General features: G+C 41.3%; 1 protein-coding gene and 1 pseudogene across 2 annotated transcripts; both read right to left on the bottom strand.

The window, feature by feature from the left end:
• Positions 1-282: 282 nt before the first annotated feature.
• On the bottom strand, positions 283-3,047 carry LOC131255511 (uncharacterized). 2 transcript variants are annotated; one of them, XM_058256253.1, is made up of 3 exons: positions 2,847-3,047; positions 784-888; positions 283-650 (listed from the first exon to the last, which is right to left on the bottom strand). In XM_058256253.1, the coding sequence occupies exons 1-3, from the start codon at positions 3,004-3,006 to the stop codon at positions 583-585; spliced, it is 333 nt and encodes a 110-aa protein (XP_058112236.1). In that variant the 5' UTR covers positions 3,007-3,047; the 3' UTR covers positions 283-582. The 2 variants fall into 2 exon arrangements, 1 of the variants encoding a protein (XP_058112236.1); XR_009176107.1 differs by lacking the exon at positions 784-888.
• Positions 3,048-13,460: 10,413 nt separating this feature from the next.
• Positions 13,461-16,231, bottom strand: LOC131255509 (wall-associated receptor kinase 5-like; annotated as a pseudogene).
• Between the last annotated feature and the right edge of the window lie 738 nt (positions 16,232-16,969).

The following is a 16,969-nucleotide window of genomic DNA, read 5'->3' as shown; positions in this document are numbered from 1 at the left end:
CAGATTCAGATGCAGGAGCAGGGAAGCGTCTGTCCGCAAATGTTATCAAGTGTATATGTCTAGGAAGTGGGACATGAACACGAGTCTGAAGCATGATTCGAAGCAGGAGCGGCACCTATTACTAGGATCCTGCAACTAAGGTTGAAGAAGGACAGGGTTTGGAATCTTGGTTGGTTTCAATAACCTGAATTTGAAAGGGAGTTTTTTGAGTAATAAACTGAGCAGGCAGGTACTGGCATCACAGGAAAAAAAAAATAGAGAATCAAATGTTGAGACAAATGAAGACCAATAGAGAATTAAATGTTGAGACAAATGAAAAGCAAGGCTGGAATGGCATGCACTGGCATCACAGAGAAAAAAAAAGGATTAAAGGATTAAGCACTCAAGATATGATTATTAACTCATGAAAGCATTAAGGAAAGATGGAATGGTCTTAAAAAGAAAAAAGAAAGAAAACACCAAATGCAATGAAAGATAATAATTGGGGTTGGAACATATATACCGAAGCCAATTCATAAACATGAATGTATTAAACGAAACTCAAGGGTGAGATGCCAGACCTGTCAAAAGGTTTCAGCCCAGTTAAGACCTCCAGCAGCAAAACTCCAAACCCATAGACATCGCTTTGTCTCTATCATTCAAAAGGTAGCCTACAAAGAAAGAATGATGAGTGTGTTTTCTTATCAGTTTGTGTACGCAAGAGAGAGAGAGAGAGAGAGAGAGAGAGAGAGAGAGAGAGATCAGTTTGTGTACGCAAGAGAGAGAGAGAGAGGTTAATCCCACCTTCTAACAAGAGCAACATCAGGATGGAAAAGTGAGAGAACTTGGAGAGGGATTTGAACACGAGTCTCATTTTAATCTTTCGAAACGCAGACCCTATCTCTAGATCTAGCAAATCTCAATGAAAAAGGGAAAAAATATCCATAGCAACGAATTGAAACGCCTTAGGGCCTGTTTGGATGCCTGTAAGTTCTTTAAGTTGTGACTTACAGGTAAGTCACTTACATGTGAAAGTCACAGGTAATCCTGTTTGGATGTAGGTTGCAAGTCACTCACAGGTAAGTTGGTTTTTATGTTTGGGTAACCTATAAGTTACTTACAGGTAAGAAGCTTTATATTCACATCGAACCAAGTTTAGCATAGGGAATCATTCCAATATGTTATGATTACATTAAAAAAAAACTTGGCACCAAATATACAATTTTGTTAGGCCCCTCTAGATAAATGTTTAAGCCAATTCTTAAGCTAAAACAATCATCAAGTTAGCCATAAAAGTGGGCCCACTGATTCAAAATACCTATAATATAGAGCAATAACTTAGTATAAGAATTGGTAGGAAACAATTGGAAAATTTTAATTGCGCTCACTATGAAATCTTTTTGTTGTAGCTAGATGATTGGGTTCTTTGCCGGATTTACAACAAGAAGAATGGCTATAAGAAAATAGTGCAACACACTAAAGAAACATCCCACAAAGAGACTATGGATTCTTTTGAGGCCATTGAAGATATTAGATCAGCCAGAACTCTATAAGCAAATGTTGATAGCAACTCATTTATAGAGTTGGATCGTATATGATTCGAATTGTTGGAAGCAACTCGTCTTTCTCACTCAACGCCAATCCTGAAAGCCTTAATAGAGCCTAATCATTGTATAATTTATGGGACCACACACAAGATGGTTTAATAAAATAAAAATGGTCCATCTTAATGGGCAATGGCTAAATAATAAAAATTAAAAATATAAGAGCAATGGTCCACCATGATGGACTGGATCATGGGACCCGCCTTGATGTATGTTTCAACAGTTCATTATGAGGCATGACCTGAAAAAAATAAATAAATAAATCCAAATCTTAGATGAGCCACACCATAAGAAACAACGGTAATTGAATGCCCACCAATAGAATTTCTAGTGGGCCGCAAAAGAGTTGGATCAAGCTTATATTTATGTTTTCCCTTATCTATGTATGTGTACCTTATCAACAGGTTGGATGGCAAATAAACATAACAATGGGCCCTATGTAGTCTTTAATGGTGGACGTTCAATCATCACTGTTTCCTGTGATGTAACCCACCTGAGATTTGGATTTGCCTCATTTTTTGGCCCAAGCCCTAAAACGAGATTGCAGAAGTGATGGACAGTGGATATATCAATACATAAGGTGGGCCCCACTGTCACGGCCTCACCGAATCGGGCGGATTCAAAAGCAAGAAAAAAAAGAAGCTTGTAACCCTAGCAACCGGAGAGAGGTGTAGAGAGAGAGAGCTGATTGCAGAGAGAGAGAGAGAGAGAGATTGGAGCTGATTGCAGGTAGACTGTTGGTGCATTTCTCCCCCCTTTCCCTCTTTTCAAAAGTCCAAACGTTGAGCCTGTAAGTCACTTACAGGGAAGTGACTTCTCACCCCCAGCCCCCTGCAGTTTCCTGGAAGATTTGCCTGTAAGTGACTTACAGGTTACAGGTGAATTTCCTCCCCCAAACACCACCTGTAATTGACTTCCCTGTAAGTCATTTACATTTTACCCAACTTACAGGCATCTAAACAGGCCCTTAGGAACCACTGAAACAGATCTCAAGCCCTAAAACAATACAAAATCAAGAAAACTGCAATGAATCGAAGAACAAAAACAACATATCTCAAACCCTAAACAGTACAACTACCAAATACTGAAATCTTCGAAGAAGCAGAAAATATATGACATGAATGCAAAGAAAAATGGAAAAAGAAAAAGCATCTTCTCACTTCAATCTTCTGAAATCCAAACCCTAGCTCTAGATCTAGTAAATCCCCACCATAACCAGTTTAAAAAAAAAAAAAAACTCGCAAAGCGTATAGATCAAGATACCTGATGGGTTATCGAGTTGCTGCGGCTGGAGAGAGCCCAAGGCAGCCGTGAGAGAGTGAGAGAGAGCAGGAAGAGAGAGCGAGCGGGAAGAAAAAGAGGAGGGTGAGATATAGAGATGAAGAGAGAGGAGAGGGAGGGGATTAGGGCGACAGAGAGACATAGGAGAGAGATTTGGGTGAGAGATCGATATGAAGAGAGAGAGATGAGAGGCAAGGGATTAGGGCGAGAGAGAGAGAGAGAGAGAGAGCAGTAGATTTGGGCGAGACGGAAGCAGACGGCGTAGTAAACTCTGTGGAGCACACCTTTACACATTAGATAAATCCACTCCGTCAATCCACTTTAAAAGATACTTTTAGGGATTCAGACAAAAAATGAAGCATATCCAAATCTCAAGCGGACCACACCACATAAAATCATTATTCCAATTATTTTATTCGTCGGTGCTATGTGCCCCATCATGATCTATGTGTTTTATCCACATTGTCCATCCATTTTTAAACATCAATTTAAAACTCCATGCCAAAAATGAGCAGAAAAAAGTCTCAGGTGGACCACACCATGGGAAAACAGTAGTGATTGAACGTCTACCATTAAAAACCTCCCAGGCCCTATGTAATGTTCATTTCAAATAGTAGATTAGGTCATACACACCTGGATGAATAATGATGACAGTTCAATCAACACTGTGTGGCCCACTTGAGATTTTGATCTACCTAATTTTTGTACCGAAGGTGTTAAATTATCCAAAAAAAAATGGATGGACGGCATGGACGAGACGATACATCATGTCCGGGTCCAGAGAGCACCAACCTCTGGCCATTGAGCAGCCATCTTTCGGACGACGCTTTCCTTCGGACGCAGATTACATAATGACAGCTTGAGTAGCGAGAGTTGCTAATGAAGTGACATCACCAAGTTCTGTGGGACCCACCATAATATATTTGTTTTATCCACACCATCTATCTATTTGGAGAGATCATTTTATGCCAGGAGACAAATAATGAGTCAGATCCAAATTTGGAGTGGACCCCAGCACAGAAAATAGTAGGAAGAGTGACTCTCACCGTTGAAACCTTCACAAGGTCCACTATGATCTTTATCTGAGATCCGACATGTCCATAAGTTAAGACAAACATGATAGAAGGGAAAACATAAATTTCAGTTTGACTGAAAACTTTTATAAGCATTAAAAACTTTTAATGGTGGGTGTCACTCTTCACTATTTTCTATGGTTAGGTTCACTTGAGCTCTGGATATAACTTATTTTTTGTCTCATTTCCTAATTTTATATCTCGAAATGAATGAATGGTGTGAATACAACACATACATGGTGATGATGATGAGTCCCACAAAATTTGGTGGCATCACTTCAGTAAAGTCTCGAGCAGTAGCTAATCCGCTTCCTTTGCAAAAGCCTCGGCACATCCTTTCTGTGAGCTCATTTCAGGATAAAGAGGCCAGAAGTGGGCAGGATCCGACACTCAAGTGGCCCTACAAAAGGAAAAGGTGGTTAAGGAAATTACTACCGTTAAAATCTCTCTAGGTTCGTTAGTGATGTTTGCATGCCATCCATACCATTAATAACATTATTCCTAATGGATGAACTAAAAATACAAATATTAGTATGATTCAAAACTTATGTGGCCTTGTGGATATTTTAACTGTGGATGTTCGATTATCACGTTTTCAGCCCCTTAAGCATTGGATACGGTTCATTTTTAGCCTCGTGTCTTAAAATGAATACACAAAATGGATGGACAGGAGGGATTTCTCACAAACATCTCGGTGACCCCGCATGGCTTTGGCAGGAAATCCATGTCCATCTGCTTCCCGTGCTGACGCTCCTCGAGTTACTGAGTTTATGGTTCAAAGGAAATAAAAGTTGCATGGGCCCACAATGATGTATTTATCATATCTACACCGTTCATCCATTTGGTGAGATCATTTTAGATCTTGATTCAAAAAATGAGTAATTTAATATTCAAGTGGACCACACCCCCAAAAAGTAGTGGGGACAATGATTCTCACTATTAAAACATTCGTAGGGCCCACTGTAACATTTACTCATCATCTATTCTGTTCATAAGGTCACACATATTTGAATGAAGAGAAAAAATAAATATCATATTGATCCAAAATTTCAGTGACCCCAAAAAGGTTTCAATGGCAGGCCTTCAATCCCTCACTGCTTTTTACATTGTGGTCCACTTAATGGTTGGATCTATCTTATTTTTCAGATCAAGCCTTACGACTAACTCACCAAGTGGATGAACGGTTTGGATATAACTCATGCATCGTGATGGGACCCAGAGAACTTAGTAACGTCAACCCAAAGTTAGGTTATTGCCAGCCAATCCGCTTCCGTTGTAAGGGGCGGAGCCAGAGACTGACGGTCTAGTTAGGGCTTCATGGAGCCCAACATGATGTACGTTATTTACCCACTCCCCATCTATTTCTACACTTTATTTTAAGGCACTATCCTAAAAAAGAGGCAAATTAAAGCGCTGAGGGACGCCACGTATCAAGGGTAGACACTTAATATATACTGTTTCTTGTGGTGTGGTTCACTTGGGCCTTTGACCTGCTTACTTTTTTGGCTCATGCCATAAAATGAGCTTTCAAAATGAACTGACAGCTTAGATAAAATAAATAAAATAAATATTGTAGTAGGTGTCATACTCCAGTTTTTTTTTTTTGCTACTACAATTAATTTGACATATTTGTTTTAATGACGGGTTACTGTTATTCAAAGCCATCAGGAAAATACTAAATACAGCTAGTCTTTTTTTAATAATGATTGGTTGAATCTTTTAGAAAATTCATTCATAACATTTGATAGGATATTCAACTCAGTCCCTTTACGTTGGTAACTTTAATAATAACATCATATGTAAGGTTCTTGATCGTGAAGCTGAAACAACAGATAAACTATAGCATAGCGATCGGGGGAGCATCGGGGAGCTGATTAAAGCATGGAAGAGCGAAGATCAAGCAACCCAACACAAGCTACAAAAGAGGACTCAATTTAATAAGTGTCATTATTAAGATCCACAAGTTAATCTCTATCCTCGTGAATGATTGAAGCTAAGAGTTTACTATCATCAAACTCAATTAGGTTCATAATTTGGGACCTTGGCCTGTGTACCTAAACATAAGTGTCTTGTGTGGGACCTTGGCCAGTGGGCCTGACGCAGGGATGAACGTGATGAGGATAACTACTCCGAATCCACGGAGCTTCTCTGGACTCCTCACAGAGACTTCTCGAATCCACGAGGAAAGAAAGCAGAAAAATAGAAATAAATTCTAATAAATTCAAAATTGATTAATTGATGAATAAAAACGAGTTCACAACCCTTTAAATAGGGCTACCAAGCAATGGGAAAGAAATTAGAAGCAAACTACAACTCAAACTCTTAGAATCCGCGACTTACTATAAATAGTAAACTTACTATTTATAGACGGTCGTGATGTCTACTAGTGCGCAAGGTTTTCGGCCAAAAATAGTAAGTGTCCTATTTGGCTTCACCAAACCGTTCTCCTAATTATTCTAAGCTCTTTTCACGTTGGGCGCAACTCCTAAAGCCCGACGGATGAAGAGTTATAATCAAACTAAAACTTACTATTTATAGTAAAAACGAAATTAAAACAGGGAAACGACCGTCAATCCAGGGGTTTTTCGCAATTCCGGGCTGCGCAACCCGGCGTAGCAGGGTTGGTTGGCTTCAGTAGCTCGTTCTACCCCAAAATCATATATTTTACGTCAGATAACTCATTCCGGATTGCAAGATACGCCCGATTTAAGGTTCGATGGTCTGGATCACTTTTGTCGTCGACCGGGCCTTTTCTGATCCATCTTGGCCATGTAATTTTCTGCGACCCACTCTACATCAGTCTCCTCCACTTCAAAAGAACTCGTCCTCGAGTTCTCGTCATGCTCTGGTTCATGATACTCGGTCAGGTCCGCGACATTGAAAGTCTGTGAGATTGCCATGTCATCTGGAAGATCAACAATATAAGCGTTATCATTAATCTTTCGGATGATTGGGACGGGTCCAATCTTCTTATTTTTCAACTTGTTGTATCTCCCGGTTGAAAATCTCTCTTTGCGTAGATGAACCATAACGCGATCACCCACCTCGAACACTTTCTGTCGCCGGTGCTTGTCCACTTGTTCCTTGTACTTCTCATTCGAGGTATGTAGCTTAGTCTGCACTTCTGCATGGATGCCCATGATCTTATCTGTCATATGTTCTGCTGTAATGCTCGTGCCTGGGTGCTTGGGCAGAGGGACCAAGTCAAGTGTGTGGCGAGGCACTCGTCCGTATATAATCTGGAACGGTGATTTTCCTGTCGAGCGGTTTACCATGTTGTTGAATGCAAACTCTGCTTGAGATAAGGCCAAATCCCACTGCTTCGGTTTTTCTCCTAAAATACAGTGAAAGAGGTTTCCTAATGTGCGATTCACAACTTCGGTCTGCCCATCAGTTTATGGGTGGTAAGCACTGCTGAATTGAAGTCGTGTATCGAATCGAGTCAACAGAGTCCACCAAAAGTGGCTAATGAACTTCGTGTCATAATTAGAAGTAATGGTCTTGGGAACCCCGTGTAGCCGTACGACCTCCCTGAAGAATAAATTCGCCACGTGTGTTGTATCGAGGGTCTTCTTGTATTGGATAAAGTGTGTCATCTTGGATAAATAATCTACCACCATGAACACCGAATCCATGCCACGTTGTGTTCGTGGGAGACCAAGCCCGAAGTTCATTGATAAATCCTCCCAAGGACCGTCAGGCATAGATAACGGGGTGTAGAGGCCCATATTCTGAGATTGCCCCTTAGAAGTCTGACAGATATGACAACGTTGTACGACTTTTCCCATATCACGTACTAATTGCAGCCAGTAATACCGCTCTTCCCAAGAGCTCGCGTCTTGTCTCGCCCAAGGTGTCCACCGAGGCTACCTCCTTGTAGCTCCTGAATAATCTACTCTCTTAGAGAACTTTGGGGGATACACAATCGATTCCCTTTGAAGAGAACATCATCCTGTATATGACGATCAATGGGGTGACTTTCTTGGCACTTCATCTAAGAATCTTTGAAGTCCTCATCCTCGGTATACAACTCCTTGAGACAGTCAAAGCTGACCACCTCGTTGCTCATTGTTACTAGTAGTGATGCACGACGGCTAAGTGCATCGACCACCTTGTTCTGCTGCCCTGACTTGTGGAGCGAACGTGAATTCCTGTAAAACGCAACCCATCTAGCATGCACACGATTCACGTTAGTCGCTATTAATAAACTTTAATGCTTGATGGTCGATGTACAAAACAAACTCTCTTTGAATCGAGATAATGTCGCCAATGTCGCGGGATTAACAGCTGCGTACAACTCAAGCTCATAAGTCGACCACTTCTTTCGGGCTTCTCTGAGCTTCTCACTGGGCCTGCCTTTCTGTGATAATACTCCTCCAATTCCGACGTATGAAGCGTCACACTCAACCTCAAACAATTTGTCGAAATTAGGAAGCACCAAGACCGGTGTTGTAGACAAACGATGCTTGATCTCATGAAAACTCTTATCAGCTTTATCGGTCCACTGGAACGGTCCTTTTTCTATGCAATCTGTTATAAGCGCGACTATGGTACTAAAATCTCACACAAATCGACGATAGAAAGTCGCCAACCCGTAAAAACTCCTCACCTCATGAATGTTTGTCGGGATCGGCCATTCCCTAATAGCTCGCACCTTTTCATCGTCCACACGAATGCCTGTGGACATTACAACAAATCTTAGAAATAAAAGGCTGTCAGTTAAAAAACTACACTTCTTCAAGTTGAGATACAACTTGTTAATTTGTAGGACCTGTAGCACCTGCCTAAGATGTTTCTTGTGCTCCGCCTCATCCTGGCTATATATCAATATGTCATCAAAATATACTACCACAAATCGGCTGGTGAACGGTTTTAGAACTTGATTTATCAAACGCATAAAAGTACTTGGTGCGTTCGATAGGCCGAAGGGCATGACCAACCACTCATACAACCCTTCCTTGGTCTTGAATGCCGTCTTCCACTCATCACCGGGTCGAATACGAATCTGATGGTACTCGCTCCTTAGATCTAGTTTAGAGAACACCTTGGCCCCTTCTAACATATCGAGCATGTCGTCCAACTGTGGTATTGGGAACCGATATTTGATGGTAATTTTGTTGATTGCTCATTGTCGACACACATGCGCCAGCTCCCATACTTTTTGGCGTTAATAATGCTTGTTAGTACGGCACATGGGCTCATGCTCTCTCTCAAGAGACCCTTACGGATCAATTCCTCCACTTGCCCCTGAAGTATCTCACACTCCTTCGGACTCATCCGATAATGAGGGCGATTGGGCAGGCTAGCCCCAGGGACGAGGTCTATGTGATGTTGGATGTCCCTCATGGGGGGCAATCCATCAGGTAAATCCTCAGGCCAGACTTCTTTGAATTCGTTTAGCAACAGTCTTAAGCTTGGAGGGATATTTGAGGGTTCCTCTTCCTCGCCCTTCACTACTACGGTGTATACCTCGCCAGTTTCCTTAGATTCCTCCATGAAATCCCGAATGGTCAAGAGAGAACTCCCCTCCACTTTAGAGGCTTCAGGGTGGTTCTCTGGTGCCATAGGGGCAAGGATTATTTTTCGACTATCCTTGACGAATACGTAGACATTATCTCGTCCCCGATGGGTCGCATCACGGTCCGACTGCCAGGGTCGACCGAGTAACATATGACAAGCTTCCATATCGACCACGTCACAAAGTATTTGATCCTTATAATTTTTGCCAATTGAAAACGAGATAGTGCATTGTTGAGTTACCTTGGTCTCATTCACCTTTTTTATCCAGCCAATTGAGTATGGGGAAGGATGTTTCATCGTTGGTAGCCGCAACTTGTCCACCATTACTCTCGAGACGATGTTTTCGCTACTACCACTGTCTATGATCACATCACAGACCTTTCCGTTGACGGTGCACCGAGTACGAAATATATTGTGTCGCTGTGGATGTAATTCCTTTCGTGGGGCATACAGTAATCGCCTCACAACTAGAAATTCGCCACGATCCTCGCCCGTCACTTCATCGCCACTTATTATTTCTTCAGTGGTTTGTTCATGTTCATCAAAGCCATGGTCTTCTTCTATGGCATCATCTTTAGTGCCCCCTTCGCTTATAGTCAAGTGTGTTACGGGACATTAAGGGCAATTGTTTGATAAGTGGTCTGGCTGGCCACAGTGGTAACAATTATTCGGCCTTGGCCGAGCATAAAGATTTGGAATCCTACTCGAGCCCGTTGTTGTGGGTGCTGCACGTTGAAGTCTGGATGAGTTGCTCCCCGTATCACGGTTTGCGGTTGTAGGAAGTTGAGGTACTGGGTCTTTTCCTCGTGGCAGCACTGGATCCTGCGTGGGACCCGTCATGGGGGGTCGAGTTGAAGGATATGGACGAGCAGGAGCTCTTGCAAGTTGTGTTTCTGCCCTACCCGCCAATTGAACTGCTTCATCCACAGTCCCGACTGGGTACATCTGAACTCGGTCCTGAATTGTCGGTCGCAACCCACCTATAAATCGTGCCACCTTCTGTGACTCAGATTCTGATAGATCGTTTCGTGTAGCCAGCCGTTGGAATTCTTCAGTGTAATCTGTGACTGTTCCTTGCCTGCAATTTTGATATTGCTGGAATAATATCTGCTCATAATCACTGGGGAGAAATCGAGATCGAAGAAGACGTCTCATCCGTGGCCATGATGAGATAGGCGCCTTGTTCTGGCGAGCTCGTGAGAGTTGTAATTGTTCCCACCATGCAGAAGCACCAGATTTTAATTTAAACGCTACCAATTTTACCCTTTTATGATCTGGCACGTCCATATAATCAAAATATCTCTCTACTTCGGCTAGCCAATCGAGAAAATCTTCTATACGTAATAAACCGTTAAAACTAGGAAGTTCAGCCTTACCTCGATAGTCTCTTTCAGCACGATCTAGATGATCACCTCCATGGATTGGTCGTCGAGCAAAACCCTCATTAAGGTCCTCGTCGCTAGAACTTGAATCATCTGGTGTAGCCCTGCGGTTTGCCACTGGTAGTGCTCTACGAAAATCGGGGTTGTGTCGTACAGCAACCATGGGTGGTGGGGCCACCACGGGTGGTGGAGCACCGCCTAAGGCTCGGGGCGGAAGTAGCGCATCCGCAAGACGGTCAAGAGTTGCCTGCAGCCCTTGCATGGTCAACTGACTCTCCCGGTGGAAAGTTTCCATTCTTTCCGAAAGATAACGAATCCCTGGATCACCGTCCACAAGATTTTGATTCATACCTTCGTTGTTTGCCATCGGCCCGAGGGGAATCCTCGCTTTGATACCAATTGACGCAGGGATGAACGTGATGAGGATAACTACTCCGAATCCACGGAGCTTCTCTGGACTCCTCACAGAGACTTCTCGAATCCACGAGGAAAGAAAGCAGAAAATAGAAATAAATTCTAATAAATTCAAAATTGATTAATTGATGAATAAAAACGAGTTCACAACCCTTTAAATAGGGCTACCAAGCAATGGGAAAGAAATTAGAAGCAAACTACAACTCAAACTCTTAGAATCAGATTTACTATAAATAGTAAACTTACTATTTATAGACGGTCGTGATGTCTACTAGTGCGCAAGGTTTTCGGCCAAAAATAGTAAGTGTCCTATTTGGCTTCACCAAACCGTTCTCCTAATTATTCTAAGCTCTTTTCACGTTGGGCGCAACTCCTAAAGCCCGACGGATGAAGAGTTATAATCGAACTAAAACTTACTATTTATAGTAAAAACGAAATTAAAACAGGGAAACGACCGTCAATCCAGGGGTTTTTCGCAATTCCGGGCTGCGCAACCCAGCGTAGCTGGGTTGGTTGGCTTCAGTAGCTCGTTCTACCCCAAAATCATATATTTTACGTCAGATAACTCATTCCGGATTGCAAGATACGCCCGATTTAAGGTTCGATGGTCTGGATTACTTCTGTCGTCGACCGGGCCTTTTCTGATCCATCTTGGCCATGTAATTTTCTGCGACCCACTCTACATCAGGGCCTAAACATAGGTGCCTTGTGTGGGACATTTGCCGGTGGGCCTAAACGGTGGTGTCTAGTGTGGGACGTTAGCCGTGGGGCCTAAACGTAGATTCTTAGTGTAGGATCTTCACTCAAGTGGAAAGCATATTTTGTAAGTCCTTTGTGTAGGGATGTAAAGGTTAATGATGAACTTGATTTAACACCATTCATAGTGAAATCCGGTATACTCTTAGCGAGAGTACGGTTGTCGGGAGTAGAGTAGGCACGTAGCAGAACCACTATAAATGTCTGTGTTTGGAATTGATATTTGCGCATCTATTTTATTATGCTTATGTGTTTGAATGCTTAAATATATGTGCATGATTAGATAAATGCCAAGAATTAATAGGTATAATATTTCATATGAATATTTTCACTATGCTATAGGCTAGTCACTTAATTTGCTTACCTCAAGTAGCTTATGTGATTGGATCCTCTATTGGCTTGGAAGCCTTTAGAGTTATATTGTCTTTCTTAGTTTAAAATGCTACGTAGTTTTTGTTAGGCAATTAAAATTTTAAAGTGGGAAAATAATTGAAAAGTCCTATTCACCCCCCCCTCTAGGACTCCTAGACTATTCCATACTTCTACTACAGTGATCTAAACAGCAATTTCAACTGCTTCTATGAACTGAGAAGTAATTTGTTACAATTATGATGAAACAATGTCCATTAGCTGGTCGAGGATTGATAGAACCAACGATATCTAATGTCCAAGCTTCAAATGGCTATGAAACCACTATAGGGTGAAGTGGTTTGGTGCTTGATGTATAAAATCATTATGAAACTGAGAATCATTCTATTGTTTTGCGAACTCTATAGCATCCTTGACTATCGTGGGCCGATAATAACCCAATCCTCTAATTTGGTCTTGTAATTTCGGTCCTGATTAATGTGCTCCATAATCTCCATTATGTAGCTCTTTTAGAACATTCGACTCTTTGTTTTATAAAAAAATGGGATCATATGATTTGCGATACATAGTTTTTTTTTTTTTTTGGTCATAATGGAACTTTGGAGATCTTCTGTGAATGCTGCTTCTCTCTCCAGAATTGTACTTAACTATAATTACATTGTTTGGTTTGGAGTGCAGTTTATCTCAAGTATTAAAAGGAGAATGATCAAACGGCGAGAGCTGCCTATCATAACCTCAGAAATCCACATTTTATGCTTATCTTTTTTCATCTAAATCAATGTCCATATTTTTTAAGCAAAATCTTGGAAACGTAAATCAAATTCCACTTTTACAAAAACAGCAGCAAACTTAATTGCCATAGATATCAAATTCATTTCCAAGTATTCTCTCAATCCAATCACTGATTTGGAACAAAGCTTAGAAGTTTGGCTGTGGTGTTTACAAAGAAAAGTGAGTTCAATACAAGGAACTTCTGACAACGTAAGCTCTCCTTTCTTCTTTTTTCCCTTTGTGACATATTCTCCCATCAAAAACATTTCCCAATTTTGTGGATAGGAAGATCTTAAATCATAACCACATGATAAAGATCAATGAAAAAAGATCATATATAACAATTCTTAGTAGGAGATGCTACAATTTTTAGATCTGTTTGTCTTCATATACAAAACTAACCTTCTATGAGATCAGCTAAATTTTAGAAAGTTCACATATATAAACCACACATAAGAATCTTATCTGATTGATTTTCTTACAAAATCCACTTCTTGATAGTGTATCTGTTTTGCTAAATCATCATCATCTTGTATCTAATGGCATCATCATGTGGTTTCTTAAACTGTCGAATGCATTAGAATTGCCCGTGTCAAAGCCTGGAACTTCACCTAGCAAGCGTTCACTCTCTTTGTACTCGTCTTGAACCCACGGATGATTCTCAAGCAATCTCAACCCTTCGAGCTCCATGGCCACTTCTTTCATCAAGGGCCTATCTTCCCCCCTTAGTTTCAAGCATCTCTTGGCAAGCTGGGCAACTGCCTCTACCTGTTCGATCCTTCACTCACTACTCGATCCTCTAAAACCTCGACTAGCCTTGACTAGCCTATTCTCTTTCATGTAGGAAACAAAATACATTGCTAGGTTCCTCTCCCTTTCGGATCTCTCCAAACATAATGGCATTTTCCCTGTTAAAAGCTCCACCAGAACCACTCCAAAGCTATAAACATCGCTCTTCTCAGATAGCTGACTCGTATGGAAGTATTCCGGGTCCAAGTACCCTAAGGTCCCTTGTACCAATGTAGTCAGTTGAGTATGATCCAAAGGAACCAACCTCGAAGCTCCAAAATCAGCCACTTTAGCATTGTAATTATCATCCAAAAGTATGTTTGCGGACTTGATGTCTCGATGGATGATCGGCACAGATGCTGCGGAGTGGAGATAGGCAAGTGCCTCAACCGTTTCCGCGGCAATCCTCAACCGGTTATCCCATGAGAAGAAGGATGTGGGGCCCTCTTCGCCGTGGATATGATCGAAGAGGGTCCCATCGGTGACGAATTCATAAACCAGCATTGGGACCTCAGTCTCCAAACAACACCCCAAGAGCTTCACAACATTCTTATGGTTGATTTGCGAAAGAATAACAACCTCATTTATGAACTACTCAATTTGGCTATCATCTACTAGCTTAGACTTTTTAATGGCGACAATCCTATTGTCAGCCAAAATTCCTTTGTAGACGGTGCCGTAGCCACCCTTTCCGAGGATTCGATTTTCATTGTAGTTGTTCGTCGCTCTTTTGAGCTCTTCTGCAGTGAAAATCTTAGCTGCCTCGGCCATGCCTTCACGCGAAGAGAGCTGCTGTTGTAGTAGGTAACCTCCATTTTGTTGAAAGAATTTGTCTCTGAGTTTGATGATCTTTCGCTTCCTAAGTCCCCAGTACAACCAAGAAGTTCCAAGAAGTAGAAGTAAGAGTCCTGATCCACAACCTGCACGAGTTACTCCACCAGCATCAATTTGGGTTCTGATCAATGATCTATAGTACATGATAATTAGGTCCAATCATCAGAAAGATCCCAACTGTTTTTTGTGAATGAGATGAGTGTTGGGGGGCCCAAGCATTAGGATGTCTCTGGATGCAGCTCATTTTTCATTTCTCGTTAAATAAGCAGAGACCATAATCCAAAAACTCGAAAACTAGACTCCTAGCTGGGTTGAGTCAACTCGAAGACTTGATCAGGTGGGTTTTCGTTTGACTCGATTTGGTATTTTAATAACTAATTGAAAATATTTAGTTTAGATAAAATTTTAAATTGTTGGAAAAATATGAATTAAATAAAAACATAAAGAAATAGCAGTTTTGACTGGACCGAGTTTTGAGTTGAGTCAACTGAGTTTTAAAACTTAGTAGATACGGGCATTTGTTGGGAAAGACGTTGCTCTTTCTTTTTTTCTTTTTTTTCTTTTATTATTATTTTTTTAATGAGGCTAGAGATGTATGTTGCCAGTCTCCAACACATGCGTTCATATGTGCATGCATGTGTTCCAAAATCCAAAATGTTTATCAAACTCAGCGTCATGGAAATCCAAACTCAGTGAGTCTGAGTCAATAAGTAGGCCAAATTCAGCTGAGTTGAAACTCGACTCAGGACAAAACTAGTCCGTCCGAGTTGCAGAGTTTTTAAACCATTGGCAGGCTACGCAAAATCAGCATTCTGAATAGGGTCGGACCTACACCTTTAAATCCAGGCCAAAGCTAACCTAGAATCAGTGATTGCACCGAGTGGTGAATGGACCTCGCGCGGCTCAAAATTCAATGATCGAACAATAAAAAAAAAACGTCTACTTCATCATGTGTGACTCTGATCCATCCACAATAGGGCCCATTTCAAGAACGGTCCAGATCACTTTATTGTTCTACCATGTGGCCCGTTTGCCACAAGCGCCAGCCAAGGCTTATCATTGAACGATGGAATGACTATGATATAGGAAACGATGTGGATTACATATGATCCTCAGCCTCAGTTCTTAGTTTGTATAAATGAGGTGCAAGATCTGGTGATCAAGACCGTTGATCCAAGAAGACAAAGTTTGGATGTATAGGATCCTCCAATTTGGGAGATTTTCGGGGCGTGATCCATCTTCTGCAACATCCATCAAATCAACGGTCTGGATGATTGAAATTCAAAGGGCTCGCAAAATGCTTACCTAGTGTAACCTTGATTACTGGAAAATCTGCACCGGATGAAACCATGGAAGGAGAAATGCAGCCAATGCCATCTTTTCTACCGTCGCCTGTTTGGTCTAATGGGCATTCACAACAATAACTTCCCGCAGAGTTTTTGCAGGCTAATTCTGATATGCAAGGATTCTTCGTGGGTCCGCACATTCATGAATATCTGTCCATGTCATGACCCACTCAATCATAACCACTAACCATGCATAGATATTAGATGTAAGCATCAGACCTAGCTAAAGTTGCAGGTATGGGATTCATGTATATATCTCAAATCAGACAGAAAAAATAGTCGGACCGACTGTCAGATTAGCGGATATCTTTTTATTCAATTTGGACCGGTACTTATTTCTGTTTCAACCGTCCATTGTATGTCCTAGATCAGCCGGTTACGGTTTGTATGATTAGTGGATTTGCAGGGTTAGGATCCATCTATAGTAGGGGTAATGATTTGGAACGTTTAATTTGAGGAGGGTTCATATAACAACACTAAAAGGGGAGGGAGCTTTTTAGAGCATGGAAAGGAAAAATAAAAATAAAATCCCCATAGTTATGGCAATATGTCATATTAGGGCATTTAGCATGTATAAGGCGCTAAAAACTGAACAACTTCATACCTGGCATGCACAATATATGTGGGGACACTGGAAGTTGAATTGTACCACATGTGACACATGTGAGGCCAAGTTGTATAGTAGCACATGTAGCGAGGGAGACATGTTGGCATATTTAACGTACGGACAGTGAAAGCAAAAGGGTAGTTGGCACATTGGTAACCAAGGCATATATATATATATATATATATATATATATATATATATATATATATATATATATATATATATATATATATATATATATATA

The sequence above is a fragment of the Magnolia sinica genome, chromosome 9 (assembly GCF_029962835.1).
Source record: "Magnolia sinica isolate HGM2019 chromosome 9, MsV1, whole genome shotgun sequence".
Classification (NCBI taxonomy): Eukaryota; Viridiplantae; Streptophyta; class Magnoliopsida; order Magnoliales; family Magnoliaceae; genus Magnolia; species Magnolia sinica.
This window is presented reverse-complemented; position numbering and strand designations above follow the sequence as displayed.